We start from the raw sequence: 24,011 nt of genomic DNA, 5'->3' as shown, positions 1-24,011 counted from the left end.
AATAATTATCACTTTTTACTTATTTTACTATTAGATCAATGTTATTTATCTACTTATTTTAGATATTAGAGTCATCTGAGTAATTGTATTATTTATTTATTTATCTATTTACATCTAATATCAATTAATTTTTTTAGTGATATTAAATATTTGTTTTTGATATCTATTATTATTCAAAATTTTGATATGTTTTAGTGGTTTTGATGCCTAATATGACCATGCTATCCAAACACCGGTAGCCATGGTAGTTGACAACTACGAAATATAGGATCTTACTAACATAATAAAAGAATCTTACAACAAAAGAACATGCTCTTTTAATTAACCAATCTAATAGTTATAAAAGGCGATACATGTAATCAAATAGGGTAGGCAATAAGAAGTTAATTTTCTCCATGTCCCTTTATCCTAGTCACATCTGCTCTCTCTCACAATCTCTCTTTATGTGCAATGTTTTCTTGCACCCATCAACTTAGAGCAACACACACTAATTGTGTGCACGATCCATCCTCATCACCCAAACAATTGTTGTTCTCATTGCTGTTGGGTTTCTATATGCATAATTTTAAATTTTTATGTTTCACAAAACATGCAGCAGAAGCACAATAAATATTTTATCATTAACTACGCATAAAACCCATCCAAGGAAACACACATGCAAACATAATTGTAAATAAGACAAACAACTTTATACCTTTGAGATAACGCGAAGCGGAAACGACATCAATTAGCAACTTTGAGCAAGATTGCCTCTATTCGTATCTACGTCGAGATCTCCTCGAGATGACTTTTCTAAGTCACGTGTTGTATCTCCGCTTCGATACTAGTTGAAGGGGGGAGACAAGCTATCCGAGAGAGGACCTACTGTTCGATTCCGTATCCGGCGGCTCGAAGCAACTCGGCGATACGAATTAGATTGAATGGAGGGGATCACATCACCTCTCGAAGGTCGTTTGGTTCGTTGTCAAGGAGGGTAACGAACCTATATGGCGTGGTTGTTCCAGCGACAACAATTGCCCCGAAACAAAAGCTATAACGAAAGGAAAAAGCGATACCTTTTCGTGGAGAAACAACCGTTGCTTCTCCTCTTGTTCCTTGCTTTCACCACTGGTTGTAGCTTCGTATCCGGCGGCTCGAAGCAACTTGGCGATACAAATTAGATTGAATGGAGGGGATCACATCACCTCTCGAAGGTCGTTTGGTTCGTTGTCAAGGAGGGTAACGAACCTATATGGCGTGGTTGTTCCAGCGACAACAATTGCCCCGAAACAAAAGCTATAACGAAAGGAAAAAGCGATACCTTTTCGTGGAGAAACAACCGTTGCTTCTCCTCTTGTTCCTTGCTTTCACCGCTGGTTGTAGCTTCATTTGGCTCTGAGAAGGCCGACCCTTGTGAGGATACTGATCCTAGGAGGATTAAGAACCGACGGTGAGCTTTGGAAGGTCCTCAATGGCCGGTGGCAACAAGAACTCTAACAAGGAGTAGGCGACGACAATAAGGAGGAGGCTTTAGTTGGCCGACTAGGGGAGGAAGAGAGCTATGGTTTTAAACCTAAAAATTTGGTTTTTAACCTCTTTAATAACTCTTCATAAGAGTTATATTTATAGATTTCCAACGAGTTTGGTTCACTAACCCAAAACCCGCATCCATTAACCCAAAGTTCAAACCGCTAGACTTAAGTTTAGTTTACAACCAAACCGGATTGGTTCAAAACTAAATCACCTTTAATTAAAACCAAACTAATTTGGTTTATAATTAAATCAAAGAGGGCACACTTTGTCTTCAAAAGACGTGACCCATCCTCGTTTCCTTTCCGACAAAATATCTTTCATATTTACCCTTCATCTGGTCTAATTGAACTCAATCTCTCTCAATCTGAGAATCTAATTCTCAAATTATTTTATGTCTCTTGGAGAAACTCATAGTGCGTGTGATCTTATAGGTTCCCGATTTATATTGGCTGTCCATAATTAACCATTAATTACAGATCGATCATGAATGATACCTAGTAGTACATCATGACTCTCAATTAATCGAAAAATCATAATTGATTCTAGAACCACTTCTGAACCCTTCAGCAGCTATAGTTGTTCGTGCGTCTGTTCCTTTCACTCATCTTATACCCGTTTAGTTTAGGACATGATTTATGTGTCATTCTCCATTAGACTGACTTCGTTACACCAATCTAAGTTGTAGTTCCTTGTCCTGCGGATTCCAGTTACTCAAAGCAACTGTCCAAGATGACTATCCTCTTGACGTGTTTCTGCTTTGGCCAAAGACGTACAAGTAACAATCTTGACAAGTGGCCATAGGGTATACGCCTCCTAATTAAAGGAGTGGTAAATCTTCTGTTAGCTATTCAAATATCTTCGGACACTTTGGCTTATACCCAATCATTCCGGGAGTATAAGTCTCCATGCATTCGAGCTGTAATGAGATCTTCATAAACATTCATAGAACCGCATGAAGTCTTATGGCAGGTCACTTCCAATGAACTAGTTACCCTTAATCAGCATCCATATGTTAACTTTCAACATTCCAATATTTTCAACCAGTGATGATTGATTGTTTGGTAAAATCAAGGAGTCTAACATTTGCTAGTCTCACAGAATTGATGATGTCCAATCTCATCAATTGATCGACTAGGGAATATTTCAATACGTACATAATTATACATGTAGAGATACCCACTAATTGTGATCTAATCACAATTTCTCTTATGCTATGCATTGTATGGTGGACTTCATTAATTGAGTTTAAGATCAAATCAAATACATAGAGAATGTATACTCAAATAACGATTTTATTTATCCAACAAATACTACAATATCTAAGGCGATTGTCTTAGCACACCTTTCAAATATAACAATTGCCACTACTGCCACCATTGCCATTATTGTAGCTATAGCTATTGCTGCCAATCAAGCCAATAATATAAGGCAAACCTTCCAATTAACTAGGACTACACTTGCATTGTCCTTAGATTCGATCTACACCTGTGAACACACATAGTTATACCCACTTAATGTTTTTGACATCTAACTTCTTTTATGACTAGATGAAATTTAGTTCCTTCAAGTGAGAGTGCATGTAAACTTGTTTTCACGTAAGTATTATCTCCTATGCCTCAATACTTGAATAATATCATAAAACTCTTGATGGAGTAGCATTGTTGAATTTTATTGAATCTTTCATTTAAGAGAGTAATTGCGTGCCTTGTTTAGCTCATGGTACCTTTTATTCTTACTCTAAATGCATCAAAGGAAACCTTGTATGGTTTGAAAAGTCTAGTGTGCCCAAGAAAAGGGGCATTTACCATCCTTAACCTCTTGAAAGCATGTGGAAGCATATCTTGGTGCAATCATGCCCATACACAGTGTTTCATGTGGTTTTGATGTTGGACATCGTTTAAGTTAAGATAAACTTGTGAAATCTTATATGATTGTCAATTGTGCAAGAAAAATCAACTTAACAAAAAAGATGAAGTCCAAGAAAGTCAAGATCTGATTTTTGGCAAAAGGAAGTTTTGATGGGTCTAGTGACCGGATACAAGACGGTGAAGTCCAAGAAGGTTGGAGACCCAATTCTTGACAAAAGGGAAGCCCTAGCAGATCAGGTAATTGGATGCTAGTCAATGAAGACTTGAAAATGAGAATGCTCCAAGTATGAAAGCCCAAGAAATAGGAGGTTTCGCTAGCATAAGGTATGAAAGAAGGTAAGTGTGGGACAAGGGTAAAAGAAGATAGGTGTGACTCATCCATTATAATGGATGAGAAATAGTGCAGGGGTCGACTGATAGTTGAATATTAATCGACTATTGTACAAGGATAAAGAAGTCACGGTCTAATAAACCACAAATCAGACCATGATGTTGGCATCAGTCGATTGCCAAGTGGATAACAGTTGACTGTTTGAGCCAAACCACGAATCTAATTAGGGTTTTCAGCATTAATTAAATGATAGGGTTAATCAGTTGGCTGATAGTGTAAAACCATGAAATCGGATGATTTTAATCAGTCTATTGCATAAGAAGAACAATTGATTGATGCTCCCAAACTATGAATCAGGTTATGGTTTTGACATCAATCGATTGCTGTGTTCATAACAATTGTCTGATACTCTAAACCTTGAGTTCGTGGTTTGCATAGTAACTATGATAGTTGATTGAAGCTGTCGATTGGCCGAAGTTCTGAGAACACAAAAGCTTTGGCAATCGACTGTGCTATGCGACTACACACTATTAGTCGATTGATAGGCTTATATCAGTCGACTGATATTTAATTTCAAATATGTATTAATCATAGATCCGAAGTTTCTAATACTGCTCAATGGACAAATTAACACTAAATATGGCAAGCAATCAACTGGAGATGTTCAAGTAGTCGACTGCTAATTGAAGAATCTGGAGTAGACTTGCTCGACTTGGACTTTTATGTAAAAGCTCCATATGTCTTCGTTCAGAGATAGAGAAAGAACCCTCCTCCTTCACCTGAGATCCATCTACGAAGTTAGAAGGAGAGATCAGTTGTTCAGAGAGCTTTTCTTTATTGTTCTTCTTTGTACTGCTTTTGTTCTTGATTTGTAAGCAAACATCTGTTGCAAGAGGTTTCTTCGTCTTTGAAAGTTGTTTGACAAGGAGAAAGAATAGTGGTGGTAGCGCTAGAAATTAGGCTTTGCATTAGCAGCCTTGGGGGTCTATGAACCAAGTAAAATTCTTGTGTATCTATGGTGTGCTTGGTTTTCGTTCGGTGTCTATTTCCACTGCATACTCAACTCAACTCAACAAGTAATTCACCCCCTCTAGCATCACAACAATCCAATAGCATACTCAGTCCAATAAATTTCTCTAGAGAGAATTCATTATCGGAGCCATAATGGTACTTAAGTTTTTTGAGAAGTGCTTGTAGAAAATGACAAAACTCTGGAAGCTTTCAATTATTTTGGCGGTGTTTGGTTTGAGCAAGTTGTTAATTATCTTGATCTCATCAAGATCCTTACAAATATCTTGTGTAGAAATGATAAACCCAAGGAAGAATGGTTATAGAAAAAAACATTTCTTTAGATTACATAACTTTTCTATTTGAAGTGATCGAAGAACTAGTCATATCTATATATCCATCTTTTGATAATAGTACTTAACTCATTATTTTTTATTTAATGAATTGATTTTAATCAGTCAAAAAAGTGATCTAAATATTTACACTCATGTAAATTAGATTGTAGGTAACAATAGATTAATATATTCCTTTGGTTTATATCTGTGTCAAGGATAGTTAAGACAATGGAAGGGTTTAAAGTAATCTTTATAAGGCAATGACAATGATTGTGGATATTTATTCAGTGTGAATGATCAAGGATGGTTCTTGATTTTCAGGAATCCCCATCTTACATAATAATCTAGCCAATACATCTCTTGTAATTCATATGTTTACTAATTTCTTATATGAGATCTATCATGAGTTACCCTACATAACAATTCTAACACAAAACACAAATGTTCTTAGGAAGATGGTGATAAAAAGATTGAGCTCAAGCCAGGTTTTCTAATGGAGCATGATAAGAACGTAAGTTGAACTGTGTACTGCTGTGTGTATGCATTGTGTTTGTTTGTTTTTTCTTTTGTTTTCTTTTAATTTTTTTGCACTTTTGTATGTTATTTATAGTGCTATTTGAGAAAAAAAACCAAATGGCAGTATTTAGTTGCTTTCTTATGCTGATATCTTATTTTCTTGGTTACTTTTCTAGGTTGGAGCAGTAGTGGTTGGTTTTGACCGCTATTTCAACTACTATAAAGTTCAGTAGGTTACTTTGTTTCTTTACCTCTCTTTACATTTAAACCATAAATGACTAGGTTGTCAGACGAGCTTGCATAATTGTTTTCTTGCTAGTTATAGTATCCGTTATTATATGGAATCTTAACATCCATATCTGAGCATACATTTTATAGGCACACTATTTTAGGTCCTATGTTCTATAATGACTGTCAATATAATTTATGGACACATGATACATACTTGATAGATGGATAGACACATTGCCTGTGGTAACAATCATAATTACAAGATGCAAGAGGGTTTAAATTAATAAAACAATGTGAACCTGATTTCACAAATTTTTGTTGTTCCATTCAGTCGACTAATTGTCAGATGCAATTAGATTACAAGAAAATATCATACATATCTACACTTGTGTTTCACCAACAATTTTGGTATTTCTTTCTCAATTCACATTAATTATTTTATGCCCACGGATGAATATTATCACAGCATTGTCTTTTCTAGACTTGACTTTCTAACTAATGCTTAATCTTTCCTGATTAATTGAAGGTATGGAACTCTTTGTATCCGTGAAAATCCTGGATGTCTTTTTATTGCAACAAATCGTGATGCTGTAACCCATCTTACTGATGCTCAAGAATGGGCTGGTTTGTCTCCCTAATCAGTCTTTTTTATTTTTTCATGGCAATGAGTGTTTCCCTGTTACTTCACTTAAGATATTTTACCAATATTATGGAATTTTTGCTTTTGCACGCTAAAGCATCACATAGTGAACATAAATTTCTATAATCTTTTGCAACTCCTCACAAGACATGTCCATGTATTCTTTGCATTCCGCTGATTACATCTGGTTTGTGATAGTCTCAATACTGAGAAAATGCTAAACTTAAAAGTTACTAGAAAATTATTCATGGACTAATTAATGTTAACAATTATTAAATGTTGATGTACCTCAAAGTATTACTTAAAATTATGCTACAATGATAATGATTAGCAATCTGTTAATTTTTTTGTGTTCTTGACTCAGGGATTGCCTCAAACTGACTCATAGGAAGCCTGTAGTTCTCCAGCTTGATCCAATAGTGGAATCTACTCTGTCCACCTTAAAGTTGTTCATAGTCACGTAACATTCTCCTATTTCCCTACAGATTAAAATTACATCTTATTTCTACTTGATGAAGTTATTCAATCAGAATAATGAAGTAATATGTAACTCCTCGTCCCAATTCACCAACATAAGCCCTATGATGAATCATTTCGTACATATAAACATGCTGTCACTGCAACCTTGATTCCATTGTAGAAATGCTAATCTTACAATATTACAAAATTGACATTATGCAAAACTTTGAACATTGAATCCTCTCGATGCAATATTTGCTAACTTATTTTTATATACTTTTTCCAAAAAACTCTTGCAAACTTATAATTAATAAATGTGTAACTCATGGGGAAATGATAAACAACCTTAAATCGTCCCTATAAATGGTTGGATAGATGTCATGTGCATGGTGAAGGAGAGCCTTGTATATGGAGAGAGGCTTGATAGTCCACAATAAAAATCAGCTCGATGAATCCTAACAATGCCCCATTGTCCAACAACGCATGTTCAAAGGTCTATAAATATTGCTCGCTACGTGCTACAATACTTAAAAGGGGACTTTTAGCAGCTTTTGTCTGGACCGAACCTGATGTTCTCTACCTATCCATGTTCTGCCAAGTGGGATCTGATGTTCTCTACAATTCATGTCCTGCCAAGTGACCTTAGCTACCTCAGAGAGTGAGAGAAACAAAAGGAGCTACACACCATTAAATCTCCCCTCCTCAAAAAGCTAAGTAGGCACTTTGGCCTAACTTCATTCACTTTGGCAACACCTATCCACGTCGGCTAAATTGTATTAATCTTGGCCAATCCATATCACCGAGGCAAGGTCATTGCTACCATGACTCAGTCATGCCCTTTCTTGACCATGTTTGCCCTCATTCTGGCCTTAGCAGAATTCAAGTTTTATTCCTCCAGTCTTAACCCATATTAAATGTTCCAAGCTAGAATATAAACACATTAGATTGGAACATTTACTGAGGCATGGATTCAAGAGGAGAAGAAAAGAGGCTAACACATGATTTGCCTGAGGTCTCATGGAAAATAATTGACCTAGAGAAAATGCAACTAGAGGATTCTTCTTTCTCCTCGGGCAGGATGAAAAATCTTTTCAGCACAAGAATCAAGCAACTAAACACCATGGGGTGAAAGTTGTGTGTCAGTTTAGATGAGAGTTAGAGAGGGAAAATTTTTAGAAATAAAGGTCAATGCCCTCATATTATAGAAATATAATAGAGGACCTCTAAAAGAGTTGTGAGTCGAAGAGAGACAATTCTGATGAGTTCTAGAAGGAGAAGAGCATAATCTGAATCAAAAGCTTGAGGAAAGAATAGGAGCCTATGACGGAAAGGTTCCCCAACTTCAAACTCCCTTATTCTTTGATGTCCAAGAAGAGCTAGTTCCTTGATGTTGGGACTGAGAAATTCTAGTGTGTGTGTGAATAGATTCTCGCTTCAAATGGATTTGGCTCTACAAAATGTCAATGCAGCAGAAAAATATAAGTAAAGCAATTTAAGATAAGAACAAGCAAATAAACTAAACAATCGATTTAACATGGTTCGACAATTTGGATCCTATTCCATGACTTATGATCTGTCAATAGATCACTTCTTGAACTTCCATTGCCTTTTCTTTTTTTTCTGCAAGAATCTGAAGGTGGAGAAGCCTCCTACAAGATTAGAATTTAGCATAGTGAAGAAAAAAAAATAATTAAGAACTTTAAAGAACAAGAGAATTGAGTTTGGGAGTACAAATATGAGCACTTTCAGTAGTTGTTCTGAGCCCTCGAGGTCCTCCTTTTATAGCTTCAACCCTTTAGCAACTTTCCAACTTCGTTTGGTTTTTTAGGTTGCCATCAGTCGACTGTTGCTATTTTGGTCTACTGCCTGCATAGTAGTTTATAGGCGTTTGACTGTTGTAGATTTCATGATGTTCTTTTTACCCGTTACTAACTAGTCGATGGCTACTCTCTCGAATAGAACCTTTTGTTCCATGATTTCCATCATCAATCAATTGACTAGTCAATTAACTCCTGAATATAATACCGCATTTGATTTGTGACTTGGAATTCATGGCTCGAGTAGTAGATTGAACAAGGGACCAATTGATTGATTAGCTGACATTCGACTGCTGCTTGAATTGAAACCTTCTGTTCAACCTTGAATTGACTGCCCAATTGGCTCAAGTATTAGACAATTGAATGACTTATCAACTAATATCCCGACTGCGACTATCTCTAAGGTTAAATCTGCTCCTAAGTCTAGTCCCATGTGTATCTCAAGTGCATGTGCACTCGACACTCTTCACGGGAGCTTATCTTTATGCCAAGAGACTCTTTGTTGCCTTGGAACTTCGTTGGGTCAAGAAGCCTTCATGCTTCCAGGTCTTCCATGCCTAGAGGCTTTGTTGCCTTTGGGACTTCATCAAATGCCTAATATCTAGTTTCCTTGACTTACTAGGACTTTACACTGCCAAGAATCTAGTCCCTAATCTTCTTGGGCTTTCATATGACAAATATTTAGTTCTTGGCCTATTTGGACTTCCTCGTGCCAACTAATTGATCCTTGACTTAATTGGACTTCTATTTGCCAAATATCTGGTCTTCATTGACCTACTTGGACTTTTATTATTGTATCTGTAACACATGTAAGTTTTTTGCTCTGCACACTTGACACACATGTAATGTCACAATAATTCCCTAACTTAAATTTTGCACAAACATCAAAATTATATGCAAAACTACATGCTTATGGTATGATTGCACCAACACTTGACATTTTTATGTCCCCCATTCAAATTCATCAATGTTGCATGCCAAGTAGATGACTCTAATTTCAATCTTCTTACGATCTCATTCAAATTCACCCTTCAGCCTTCTTAATTCTCACATATATATAAAAATTCCTTGAGAAAGTCCTTGGAAAGAGTTGCCAAACCATGACTGATAATGCTATGAGTACCAAGTCCACCAACCTAAAATTTCAAAGGGCAAGAAGCCAAAAACGTTGATATCTGAGGAGAGCAAGACAAGTATTACTTCCTATATTCTCTAATCATGAAGTGTCTTGAAAGAGCTTCTATCACTGCACACATGTATGAGATACTCATAGATATAAAATAAAGAGTTAAAGCCTCTTCTACTAGAGCCTATTCCATAAGAGGAATTGGTTGAAGCATTGCAGGTTCCATTAGGAGCACAGACATGACACTAATGGATGCATAACATGACATGGAAGACAAGGCTATCTACAAAAATTTTCCAAAGGCAGGAAGGCCAACGGACCCCAGTGCTAAGGACGATCCTAGAGCTAGTATGGAAAGGGATATATGTGACCATTAGCAGGCTAGCTGTTTGTTGGGAGAGTTATTCTAAGGACTAGGCTATAAAAATTATTCAAGGCTATCAAGATGCTTTAGTAGTTGACACTCAAATCGACAATTGCTTAATGAAGAGGGTCTTGATAAATACTGGCAGTTCAGCTAATGACTTGCTCTTTAAAGTGTTTGCAAGATAAACTACTCCTAGGGCAACTTTGAAGGGGAGAGGGCAATGCCAACTAATTTCACAATCAAGGGAATTCTAACACTTGTAACCATTATCCTAATTGTCACTCTAATCCAAGAGCTAAACATTCAGGCAAGTTAGACTAGGTTCCTAGTTGGAGACCTTCCTTCTTGCTACAGTATCATCCTCAACCAATCTACATTGAGTGAGATAAAAGCATTTGTGTCAATCTTCCATCTGACAATTAAATTCTCAACCCCTAAGAGTTCCTAAGAGTCCTAGAGTAGTTAAAGCGAACTAGTTGAATCTCATGACAACTACAAGAATGCCCTAGAGACAAGCAAGGACTTAGTTCACCAGCCAAGGAAGGGTGACCCTCAGAACCCACAAGGAGGCAAGCTTTAAGACGTTTTATATCTGAAATTTAGGGAACTTTAGTCTTTCTATTCAATTTTTTCAAATTTATTTGAACTATCATATTTGTTTTTTTATGTAAAAGCAATGCATTAAGTTCCTATACTTGCTAATACTATTTCCTAAAGCAATCGTGACTCAATGCTTCAACTCAGAATGATATGCACTTAGAATTGTCATAGGTGAGACCTAAGCTGAGTTGTCGTGTGACTAAGTTGGCCCTTGGTTGAGACCCACCTTGCTGAATCAACCCTGGCTAATTTTAGGTAGTTTTTAGCTAATGTGTCTTGAAGGCATTGACTTTCACTAATCTCAAGAAGCTTCTGGTAGAAGTGCTTGAAGCTCATGGACGTTAGGCCAAGGGAGTTGAGGACTCAATTAGCATGAGCTAGAGTAGTGAGTATCTATAGAAGTAGAAGTGCCATGGAAGAAAATCGCATAAGACCTTCTGTTAGCAGTATAAGGGGTAAACATTTTCAAATAAAGCTAATGGGCATTAGGTTAAGGGAGATGAGGATGTAGTTAGCATGAGCTAGGAGAGTAAGACTCAACTAACTCAGAGATCCATGAAAGAAAATCGTATTAGACATTCAATCTGGAGCACAAGGGGAAAATGTATTTAATCCCATATGAATTGAAGTTCGACTTGAAGGCTAAATAAAAAGAAATGACATAAGATGTCAAATTGGACTTTCAAGTGTTGTCATAACAATGGATAATTTCCCCACTATTAGCCCAGAGAGATACCATGAAAGAGAATGACATAACACTTTGAATCAAAACTCTTGGGGCAATGTGAATTAACATTGCAAGAGTCCAACTCAAATCAATAGGGAGCAAAGCTTTACGAGACGCCATGAAAGAAAATATTATAAGTCCTCCAACTAAATTTGCAAGGCTCTTGGGGGCACCACAAAAAAATGATATGTACTCCATGCTAATGGAATTAAGAAGCAACTCTATAGGGTGCTACAAAAGAACATAAGACCTTCCAAGTCAATCATCAATCGAGCCTTGTGCCATAAAAGAAAATGACAAATTTTTTAACCTAAGCTAACCATAAGGTAGAGCTACTTAAGTGCATGCTTAACAAAATGAGCAAAAGCAAAAACGGAATATGACTACAAAAAGATAAGGCAAACTCAAAACCTATTCATCGTCGATTGTGGTTGACATTTCTTCTTTGAGCATAATCCTTTTGGTAGCCTCCTTAGGAATTGCTCACCACCGCTCTTGTTGCTCCAAAAAATATCTCTTGTTAGCTCCTTCAAGAGCCTGATTGTCTTCAAAGTGGCTAGCCACATTGGGAAACTTTGTGTCTCCTTTAACACACTAATGCCTAGGGATAAGAGTCTTATGGTGACATCATGTCAGATGACCTACTCCTAACATAAGGTATACCTCGCCTTGAAGGCATCCTTTGACACTGTTAGCAGGTCGAACATAGAGAGCTTTGACCCCTATTCGAGGTGTTGCTTCACCTGGGTCACATATGAGGGCATGCGTTCAGCTCATGGGCCCACCAAAGCTTGTTGATGTCGTTCTTTAGCTCAGACACCTAATGCGCCTTCATCTTCTCTAGGTTAAGGATCTTTTACCTCTCTGTTTGTACTTCAAGTTGGAGCGCTTAGACTTGCAAGAAAGACTCCTTGTAGTCTCAAATTTCTCAATACTCCACTCTTAAAGTTGAAGGAGTGCCTTGATCTCCTATAAGATGAGGATCTTTTGACTCTAGGTGAGTTCAAAGTGCTCAAACATGCAAGGTAGACTCCTCGTAATGGCTTAGCAACTTAAAGTTCTTAGCACTCTACTCTTTCTAATAATGGAGCAATGCCTCAGCCATGTTCACCTTGACTTGTAGCACCTAGGTGGCTTCATATCGTTGGGCTACCTCACATTTGAGGTGGTTGAGCTTTGTTAGGTTGGTATGGCTCCTCTTAAGACATTCTTTTGTGTCTCAACGTCTTCAAACCTATAAGAGAGGAGTCAATAAATATCCCACATCCCGAACTTGGTTATGTTGAGCTATATGTTGATGAAAATTTTTCATCGAGTCCTTAGCAAAGTGAGAGAGTAGCTTGGCAAAGGACATAGCATGATACTTCAAAGCTAAGGGGGATATGAGGACTATACTATAATACATCCGTGCTTGCTCAAACTTTTTCCACTACTCATCTTGCTTCTCATCTGAATCTAACAAGTTCCATCTTAATTTCTTCTTCTTGTCTCTTAGTGAGAAGCAACCTATGAGGTTGCTAGTAGACCATAGTATCATACATTGAACCTCTCCTAAGTTTGAGAAATTCTCTACTCCACTCTAGAAAAGAACCGCTTCATGGGCTAAAGTTACTTTAGCCACAACGAAGGGTGAATGCCCTTCTTGATGAGTTCTCTTCTTTGGGAGAGGCATGCATCACTTCTTCGGACCTTTAGTGTAGGATGTCATACATCGAACCCATAAACCTTTAGTTTGAGTCGACTATCATTTGTCTTAGGGTGAGTTGGCTAAGGATGCCCCAACCTAAGGAGTGAGATTATCTCCTCGGTTTGAGCTAAACCTACCTTGATGTCTATCTCAGATACCTTAAAACTTGACCTCAAGAACCTCAATCTTTACCTCAAGAACCTCAATTTTAGTTCTTTGCCCCTCAACCAAAGTGGAATCCTTGTTGTCGAGTCACTACCAATATTCTCAACCTCGATAGAAGACCTTAGAGTTGGGGGGAGTCCTAGGAAGGGTGAGGCACTGTCTACTTGGGTGAAAACTTTTACTGACACTTTGAAGTTTGGGTTCTAGTTGGAGTTCTTATACTTGTCTTGAGGTGGAATTGCAAAGTCCCTGTTCATATCTGTAAAAGAAAGTCATAGAATGTTGTACACCAATGGGATTAGAAATTGCAAACTTTTAAAGATCTATGGCCTCATGTTCCATCTTAGTGAGGTCTTGGAGGAAAGTAGAGGTATAGACTTGCCAAGAGGCACTCACCTTTTTTATTGTCCTCTTTGAAAAGGTAACAAAAAATGTTGTGGGCTATAATACAAAATGACCATTGGGTTGGTATGAGCCAATTCAAACCAAAGACAAAAAAACCTCTTTCACTCCTTTATAGAGGTGAGGTTATTTACTTAATTTGACATAACAATGACTCTAGGTGACTATCTAATAACCCTAGCAAAAAAGATTCTCAATTGGTTCTATGTTCAACCTTCGAGCCTTGGTTAGGAAGATAATAAGGCGACACGAGGAATTAGGAGAGAATTCACTTACAGATAGGTCCCACTTATTGAGGAGATGGATGACAGATAGGAATGCGAAGGTGAAGCCTTGCCTCAATAAAGTGAAAAAAATGAGATCTAACCTTGCGGGGGTTATAAATTCAATAATCGAGAGTTGGGATGTGGAAATGAAAGTAAGCAGGGATTTGGTATTGGCTGTAGAGTTTTGTAAAATTGGAGTGGGTCATAGTGGAAAATTTGCAATAAGCCTCTTTCAATGCCTACCTAAGCCAAGTGACCTTGTAGGACTTCCCTGACCTACAAGAACCAAGGGGTATGATGTCCATAGCAAGAAAAAGGATGGAGTATGACAACTACTATTAAGAAAAATGTTACCTTGAATAGCTGCCTATACATTAATTAAACCACAAGTTAAAATAACCAACAAAGTGATTGTGGGCTCTTTAAATGGAAAGGAAAAGGACCTGTATTAAAGTGCACATTGTTACTTGTCTCATGTGCTAAAGGTGAAGGGGAGTGTTGATGAGGGAAATAATAAACAACCCTAAATCATTCTTATAAACAATCAGATAGATGAACATGTTCAGTGAAGAACTGTCTCGTATATATAGAGAGGCTAAATGATTCACAATAAAAATCAGCTTCTAATAATTATAACATGTGATAGGGCACCTTGGCCAATATTCTTGGTAGGTCTACTATATTGAAAAGGCATACTTATGATAATTTTTGGCAACTCCATGACATTCTTTGCCTAACACTTTCTCAAGTGACCTTAACAATCCTAGAAGAGCCAACGAGGCAAAAGGAGTCACACCCCCTTAAATCTCCCTTTCTTAAGGAGGTAAACAAACACTTTAAGTTAAGCTTATTCACTTTGGATAATATTATCAACCTTGGGTAAACCGAATAATCTTGCCAAGGCCATAGCCGCCTTAGCTAAGTCACCCCCACCATGGTTGGATCATGTTTGCAATTCGTCCAGCCTCAGACAAACTCAACTTGTAATCTTTTGATTGTGACCCCCCTAAGTGGTTGGAGCCAAAGTAGCAATAACAATGCAAATTGCTGACCAATTTCTATTTGTTATAAATTAGATTGTAACAGAAAGAAAACCTAACAAATGTTTTTGCTAGTACGTGCTCACCGCAAATATATATATAGTTCAATCTTATGTTGGATTCTTTGACCCTAAAACTCTTAATCAACCTTCTTGATCACACAATAAAACTATTAAAAAAAAAAGAGATTTTGCACCTACAACATACTTGTGTCCCATATTTTTGCTAGAGTGTAAAAAACAAGAATTTGAAGATACAAGGAAAATAGCAAATCATGATATTTTTGGAGTATTTATAGCGTGCCATACCATCATTTTATTTCTTAATAATAGGGACTCTCTAAGAAAATTAATGAACAGAACTACTTGAAGGTTTATACCCTTGTGTGTGGATGACTTTGATTTTTGGCTTTTCCAAATATTACTGTGAATTATTATCTTATGTACTTCAGGTGGAGGTTCTATGGTCGGTGCAATTTATGGTTCAACCCAACGAGAGCCACTTGTTGTGGGAAAGCCTTCAACATTTATGATGGATTACCTATCAAACAAGTAAGATTTGATCACACTTTCAGATATTTATCCTATGTTTTCACTTTATACTCTTGTATCTTTCAGAGTAAAGAAAAGAGAATGACACTAAGAGACAAGTTGTTAAATGTTGAGAATAAATAAAACACTCATCCTAGCTATATTGGATTCTTCGTTGTGACCTTTTGTATGATTTGCCAAGTTGTAAAATTGAAAAAGAAAAAAAAAACCAATTCTAGGGAGCATAGATTGAGTTATATTGTTTTCATATTAGCTAAAGTAGGAAAGATTAGTCCAACAACTAGAACACACAAACTTAATGGTGAGCTCGGTGACTTCGGCGTGTTGGTGCAATCATCCAACTTAGTTGACAAATCAAGGTTTGCATTTTGATGTTTGAGCAATATGTTTGTTATTTGGATATGTCAAAGTAAGTTAAGGTTGATTAAATATTTGATAGTGGACGAAGTTCAAATGTATCGAGGTCGACCAAACATTTGGTAATGTTGAAGTTCAATAGGTGTTAGCATTAGAAAAGTTCAACAGGTAGTTGATAGATGGAAAGTCAAATAGGTGTTGACATTTAATAAGTCCAACAAGAATTAGTTGATGAAAAGTCCAATATGCGTTGGCATTGGAAAAGTCCAACACGGAGTTGGTGATACAAAAGTTCAATAGGGGATTGGCATTGGAGAAGTTTAACATGGTGTTGGCAAGTAGAAGTCTAGGTAGATCAAGGAGGACTAGATGCTTAGCGATGATGGAAGTTCAGGTAGGTCAAAGAGGACTACATGCTTAGAAGTGATGAAGTCCCAGAGGTGAACTCTAGGCAAGTGGAAGTCCTAATAGATTAAGGTTGACTGGATGCTGAGCAAAGTTGAAATTTTATAGGAGTAAACTCTAGGCAAGTGGGAGTTTTGGTAGGTAAGGTTGAATTCCTAGAGGAGTGAACTCTTCTAGGCAAGGGGAAGTTCTAGTAAGTTAAGGTTGACTGGATGTCAAGGTTGAAATTATATAGGAGTGAGCTCTAGGCAAGTGAGAGTTTTAGCCAGTCAAGGTTGACTTAAGATTGAATATGTGAAAGTCTTAGTAGATTGAGATCGACTATATATTAATAATGGATGAAGTCTTGGAGACACGGTCTCTAGGCAAGGAAAATTCTAGTAGGTTGAGTTTGACCAAATACTAGGTATGAATAAAGTCTTGGTAACTCGAGGTTAACTTATACTAGTTAGACTAGGAAGCCTCAGAAGCATGGGATCTCTTGGCATGACACAAATTTAATCTTAGAATGGTCAGAATTAGAGTGCCTGTCCTTGGAAGGAAGAGCTGATCAATGGAATAAATCAGTAGACTAATATGGAATATAGTAGCTGAGTAAATTGGACAGTTAACTCACGTTGAGAAGCTAGCCAACAGAAGGTTCTATTTGGGAGAACATTTGACTGGTGATATGACAATTGACTCATGATGGTTACCTAGTCGATTGATGCATAAGATGAGTTATTATTGAAAAGGCTTCGCAACAACGATTGGTTGACAAGATAACATGGGTGCAAACTAGTTGATTGATGGGCGATTTTCAGAACATAAGCAGTTTATAAAGGGAGAAAAGTTTGGGGTTTAAACTGGAGAAAAGTTTAGGGTTTCATATCCAAGCTCGTGTAGCTTTTTGGAAGCGGTTCTTGAGTCAATGCAGGAGCATTCTTAGCCATTTTCTAAGCAAACAAAAGAGAAAAAAGCATGTGAAAGAGAAAGCACCGTTGTTGTGTTAATCTTATCTATTTGAGTTTGTCTACATTAATTTTATAGTATCGTTGAACTATATATAGACTATAACTATATCATTAGAAATATTCAATAAAAAACTATATATCATCCTTATCAAGGTCTCAACTATCTATAGTCAACTACAAGAAAATATCCTTTAATGATTAAGCTTTATGCAATGTTATAATAGTAATTGGCTAATTAAAAAAAATCATATCATACAACAACAATAACCAAGTCTTTATCCAAGCGGAGTCGGCTATATGGATCTTCGTATACCATTAGGTTCAATCCACTACTATATCCTCATTTATACATAAATACATTTTTCTTGTTTTATCGTTACTAACCAAATCTCTTTTGGTCTATCTCTTCCTCCATAAATACACATATTTATCATGGTTCCATATCGTCTAATTGAGTACATATTCATATCATCTTAAACACATCTTTCGGAGTTTTTTCTTAATAGGCGTAATCCCAACTTTCTCTCTAATGTTCTATTTTTTTCATATCCATCTTTGTAGATCCGCACATCCTTTATCTCTGCGACTCTCATCTTTTGCTTGTGTGCTTAATTCATTTTTAAGTTTTAGAAATACTTTATGATGACAAAGAAAACCTGACGCTCTCCTCTATTTCACCTATCCTGCTTCTATTATATGTGAAATATTTCTATCTCCTCCATCCTTTTGTAAAAATGATTCTAGATACTTAAAGCTCTTAGTTAAAGGTAATTTGTTATCTTCTATCTTAGCAATTGCTTTGTTATGTCTACTACTAAACTGAAATTTCATATATTTTATCTTTTCTCTGCTAAGCCTAAACCTCTTTTACTTTTAGTGTTTCCCACTAAGATTTGAGCTTAACATTTATTTCTTAACGTGTCTCATCGATTAAAATAATATCATTTGCAAACAACAGACACCAGGGTAATATTTTGGATGCGTCTAATATGTTCATCCATGATTAGTGTAAAAAGAAATGATCGTAGAGTTGATCCTTGATGTAACCCTATCTTTATAGAAAATATTTCGATAAATCTATTCAGAGTTTTTACTCTTGTCATTACATGCTCATATATATATATTTAATTATTTTAATATATGCTACGCTAACACATTGCTTTTCTAAAATTCTCCACATAATTTTCCTCGGAATTCTGTCTTAAGCTTTTTCTAGCAAGTCTTGTTTCTTTTCTCTATGCTTTTCAATTAGTTCTTTAAGTAGATGTACAACTTCTATTGTTGATCTTTTAAGTATGAATCCAAATTAATTTTGGTTACCTTTGTCTCTTTTCTTAATCTTTTTTCTACCACTCTTAGCCTCTATAATTCACACAATTTTATACGTCTCTTTTATTTTTATAAGAGGGATTAGAATACTTACCCTTCACTGATTAGATATTTTCTTTGTTTTCAATATCAAGTTGAATAATTTTGTAAGCCAATCAATATCCTACTTCCCTAGGTACTTCCATACCTATATTAGAATATCATTAAATTTAACTGCTTTTTTGTTTTCTATCCCATTTAATGCTTGTTCTATTTTTGAATTTTGATTCTTTTGATAAAAATTTAAATTTCTATACTCCTTTGACCTATTGAAAATTTCTAGCTAAGTTAGTCAACTAAATTTTCATTAAAATGTTAATGAAAATACCTTTTTATCGCTCTTTTTTTCCTCATCCTTCACTTGTACCATATTAGATTCATCTTGAACACATTTTATTTGGGTAGGATTCTTTATTTTCCTCTCTCTCATTTTAACTATTTTATAAATATTCTTTTCCCTTTCTTTTGTAACAGGTTGTCGATATAAAATGTTTGAAATCTTTATTCTTGGCTTTACTTGCTACCTTCTCAACCTCTTTCTTGGCTATTGTATACTTTTTTAAGCTTTCTTTGTTCTTACAATTGTAGAAAAACTTTTAAGCTATTTATTTTTTTCGTCACTTTTTTCTACACTTCCTTATTCCATCATCAAGATTTTTTATTTAGTGATGTCTGTCCTCTTGAGTCACTAAGTATACTCTTGATTATTATTTTCAAATTTGATGTCATCTTATCCCATGTTATATTTTAGTCGTCATGTATTTGAATCACTAGTATACTCTTGACTCTCTCTAAAGATACTTTGCTTCCCATCTTTTAACTTCCATCACTTGATCATAGAAGTCATGCACATTTTTCTTTTACTATACTATGTTTGAAGCGCCTATTTAACACCATTAATCTATGTTAGATGGTTAAATTTTCTTTAGGGATCACTTTGTAATCTTTATAAATTTTTCTATCCCTTTTTCTATTTATAAGAAAGTTAATTTACGATTTATTGTTTCCACTTTTGGATGTAACTAGGTGTTCTTTCTTCTTGAAAAACGTATTAGCTATTATAAGTTCATATGTTACGCAAAATTTAATGTAGCTTTTCCTTCTTTATTTCTATAGCCCCTTTGCAGCCTATCATATTTCTCATTTCTTATTCCTATATGCCCATTTAGATCTTCTCCTATTAAAATAATCTCGTTTGTTAGAATATATTATACTATTTAATGTAGGTCTTCCCAAAATTTATGTTTGGCGTATTCATCTAATCCTACTTGAGGTATATATATATACTAATTAGATTAATAGTTTCTTTTGCTACTACTATCTTAAGAGCTATAATTCTATTTCCTTTCTAACTACTACTACTTTATCTCTTAACGAACTGTCTATAATAATATCTACTCTATTTCTTGTTTTACTCTTTCATATGTACCATAACTTAATTCCTAAGTTCTCTATCATTTTTGCCTTCTCCCCTACCGTTTTATTTCTTATAAAACATAAAATATAAATTCTTCTTCCCATTTTATTTCTTGTAAACATACAATATAAATTCTTCTTCTAATCATCGTATCTACAATTATTGCTTTTTCAGTAAGTGTTCCTACAGTTCATATTTCAAATCTAAAACAATCGATATTCTTATAATGTCTTTATCTAATCTAGGTGTGAGAGCTCTTGCATATTTAACACTACAATTAAGTTCTCATGGAGATGTAGTGGCTTTATTTGTAGGATCGGTGGGTGCGCTAGAGAGCGCTTTCGTCGTTTGTTCGTTCAATTAAAAATTCACAGCGGATATTAGAATCACAAGCACAGGGGACTCACAAATTTACTTGGTTCCTAATCCCTAGGGTTAGTACGTCTAAGGCCTATGCACTAGAAGACGCCTGTCTACTAATGATCTCTCTTCTGGAACTTTTTTGGAGGTGGAAAAATCTGTCTTACAGTCCAAAGAATAATATAAAATGAACGTTCAAAAGAATGTAAGACTTAAAATAAATAGCAAACTCTCGAGATGATCGATCTGGAAGTCCTGAGCGTAGCACACCCTTCTTGGAGCTTCCCCGGTCGCACGAGTAGGATATGTTCGCGTTCAACAACACCGCAGGATAAAGAGTATAGAGAATTAGATTTACTCATTGTGGTGCTCGTTGAGGCCCTTATATAGACTATTCCGAGCGCCTGAATTCTTACCTAGGCGCCTGGAACCGATCCTATTATGATTCGATTTCGTCGGTCTATCGGGGCCGATTCTTTCTGATCTGGGTGCTTAGACCATCCAGGGGTGCTGGACCATCAGGGCGCTTGGAGTAACATGCGGGCGCCCGGATCCAGTTACTCGAGTTGACTCCGGGCTTGATTCGGCTGCTTCGGTTTGTTCCTCTTATGCTTCTCTGTTTTGCTTCCAACTTCTGGTTCCTGCAAGATTAGCATACAAATAAACAAGCAACTTAAGTCTACTTGTAGTCTGTCTGACCTATTAGACTTACCTAAGCCTTACCCTATAGGTCTAACCTATTAGGCTTACCCGTGCCTAACTTCTAATTAGGACTAGTCACTTCCATAGATAGATTTCCTACCTGCCAAACATCTGTCACCCTTGACCTATTTGGACTTTTTCTTGCTTAACCTCCAATTAGGACTAGTCACTTCCATAGGTAGACTTTCCACTTGCCAAACATTTGGTCACCTTTGACTTACTTGGATTTTTTCTTGCCTAACCTCCAATTAGGACAATCACTTCCATAGCTAGATTTCTCACCTGCCAAATATTCGGTCACCTTAACCTGCTTGGACTTTCCCTTGCCTAACCTTTAGGATTTCTTGCCTAGCTTCACTCACTAGGACTTCTCCTAGCCTCCAACTAGGATTGTCTAGCTTCTCCTAGCCTTCAGGTAGGACTTTTCCTACCTAGCCTCCAGTTAGGACTTTCCCTGCCTAGCCTCAACTAGGACTTCTCCTTGTCCGGTCTAACCAACTAGGACTTCTTGCTAGTCTTTTGGTCAACCTTGACCTGACTAGACTTCACTCACATCCAAGCATTAAGTCCTGTTTGGATCAACTCTTGGTCAAACAGACCAGACCTAGGTGTATTGTCAAACATTGAAACTTTGGGGACAGACTAGTACAGATTAGTGCTTCTTGCACATCGACACATTGCTGTTTCATCCTGCAATGTGTTCATTCCGAGGAACAACCTAACATTAGCACAATAGTTTGATTGATCCATACATAACAATTGCCTATGTTTTATGCTAGCTGACAACTTAATACAATCCTTCTCCTTTATCGGAGCCTGGGATATGATAGAGTTTATTCGCCATGGGTGGAGTTAAAAAAAAAAAAAGCTGCATATCATATTGTTGCTAATTTTGTAGTTGATTGCTGTTTCTTTTTAAATTTTAACTCAGAATTTTGATTGTAAAATTTCTATTAGTTATCTAATTCTTTATTTTTTTTTAAATTAGAAAAACAAAATTAGACTCAATGGGAAATGGTGACATCTTTAAAAGTTTGTCTAATGATCCATAGTGATTTTTGCATTAGTTCCTTTTGCAGTTGATCATCTCTAGGACATACCTAACCTACTGCATTGATGCACATTAGTTTGGTTCACTGAGAAGTGGCCTGATATTGCTATATCATTGCAGGTTCGGCATTCTAAAATCTCAAATCTGCATGGTAGGAGATAGGCTAGACACTGATATACTATTTGGGCAAAATGGTGGCTGCAAAACTCTTCTTGTTCTATCAGGTGATTTAGATTTAAATGCATCCTCTTTTTTTTTTTTTGTCCTTTCTTGGCACCATATTTTCACACTGAACATAACTGTTTCTTCGTTTCTAGGCGTCACAACTCTGCAAATGCTTCAAAGTCCCAACAATTCCGTACAACCAGATTTCTACACAAACAAGATATCCGATCTTATTACTCTTAAAGCTGCTGCTGTCTGAATGGCAGAATTTCCTTATTTTTGTTAAAAGCTACAAGAAGATTGGCTTTATTCAGATTAATATGCACAGGAAAGGAACTTTAATTTCATAGCAACTATTGACAGTGGTACCTTCTTCAAAAGGAACTTGAAGATTCGAAAAGTAAATATGAAAATGCATGAGCTTGGATTTAGCTAATCCTTCAACAAGAACGTACCCTCATCTCATTGCAAGGAAATTGAGTTATTCACCTATTTGGTACGTCGGTCAACACTCGCTTATAAAGTAACTCTAAAGTTGTAAGTTTCCTAGCTATTGGCATCACCATGCAGTGTATACCATTGTCAAATTATTCACCTACAGGATACTAACTTTGCAGAGTTGGGTACTAATTTGGCTGAGCCTGCTAAACTGTCATGCTTAAGGCCAACAACCTAAAACCTATTGATGAACTTAGGAGAGTTACCCACTCAAAATCTTATGTCTCTCCTTTCAAATTGTTCAAATTCCTTTTTATTCCACGGTCCCTCTAAATCTGATTGAGCCTACAATCTTCCATTTGGCTGCTTCAGCTTTTCTGGCCATCCTTCTAAATTGGTTTCTGATTCACTTTCTGACCTTTGCTTATTCGGTTTTTGGATACTTGCTCTTCGAATGCTTGGAAACACTTTTAGTTTCATCGGCAGAGGCTAAGACTTTTGGTATTGTGCCTAGTGAAAGGTTGTCTTGAGAAAGGTACTACGCTTGATTTGCTTCTCTTCTCTTTCTGAAGAGTGTTATGGTATCTGCCTTCAATGTCCCATAAGATTCTTTTCCAATCTCTATAGATTTTGAGCCATTGAGTCATCTACGGAAGAAACTCCAACGGAGCGAGAAGGATGCACGGGAGCGAGCTGGAATGGCTCGGTGCATCAGAGAGACGAGAGGCTGGGAGAAAGACTGCTCAAGGCAGAACGAAAAACAGAGGAGGAATATGATCAATATCAAATTGACCATTCTAAGCGCTCGGATCCAATCTGGGCGCCTCAGAATTCCAGACGCCTGGATCCAATCCAAGCGCCCCCAGAGTCCAAGCGCCCGGATCCATTCCGAGCGCTCGGATACCCAATCCACGTCAGCGCGAGCCGTTGCCGAAGCGGATGAGGATGAAATCCACGTCAATAGACTCCAGACGCTTGTAGAGGTTCTAGGTGCCCGGATCGCGAGGAGTCATTTAGACCCCGTTAGCGGACCGTTGACAGATTAGATTAGGATCGACGAATCCAAAAGCCCGGAAGGCTTCTAGGCGCTCAGGAGTACCACATCAGCATAACGGTCAGATTGAGGTAAAAGCTATAAATAGACTGA

General features: G+C 36.7%; 1 protein-coding gene across 1 annotated transcript; it reads left to right on the top strand.

Moving 5' to 3' along the window:
* Positions 1-5,505: 5,505 nt before the first annotated feature.
* Positions 5,506-22,857, top strand: LOC141817927 (phosphoglycolate phosphatase 1A, chloroplastic-like; the record flags this gene model as incomplete). The annotated part of the gene is given in 6 exon segments (XM_074705537.1): positions 5,506-5,565; positions 5,747-5,799; positions 6,328-6,425; positions 15,549-15,648; positions 22,382-22,485; positions 22,579-22,857. Coding segments are annotated over 6 exon segments (522 nt in total), but the record flags the coding sequence as incomplete, so codon positions are not given.
* Between the last annotated feature and the right edge of the window lie 1,154 nt (positions 22,858-24,011).

Source organism: Curcuma longa, unplaced genomic scaffold (assembly GCF_044706935.1).
Source record: "Curcuma longa cultivar G26 ecotype Majalengka, Jawa Barat unplaced genomic scaffold, ITB_CL_G26_1.1 contig_22560, whole genome shotgun sequence".
Taxonomy (NCBI): Eukaryota; Viridiplantae; Streptophyta; class Magnoliopsida; order Zingiberales; family Zingiberaceae; genus Curcuma; species Curcuma longa.
Note: the sequence above shows the minus strand (reverse complement) of the source record. Positions and strands in the feature narration are given on the sequence as shown.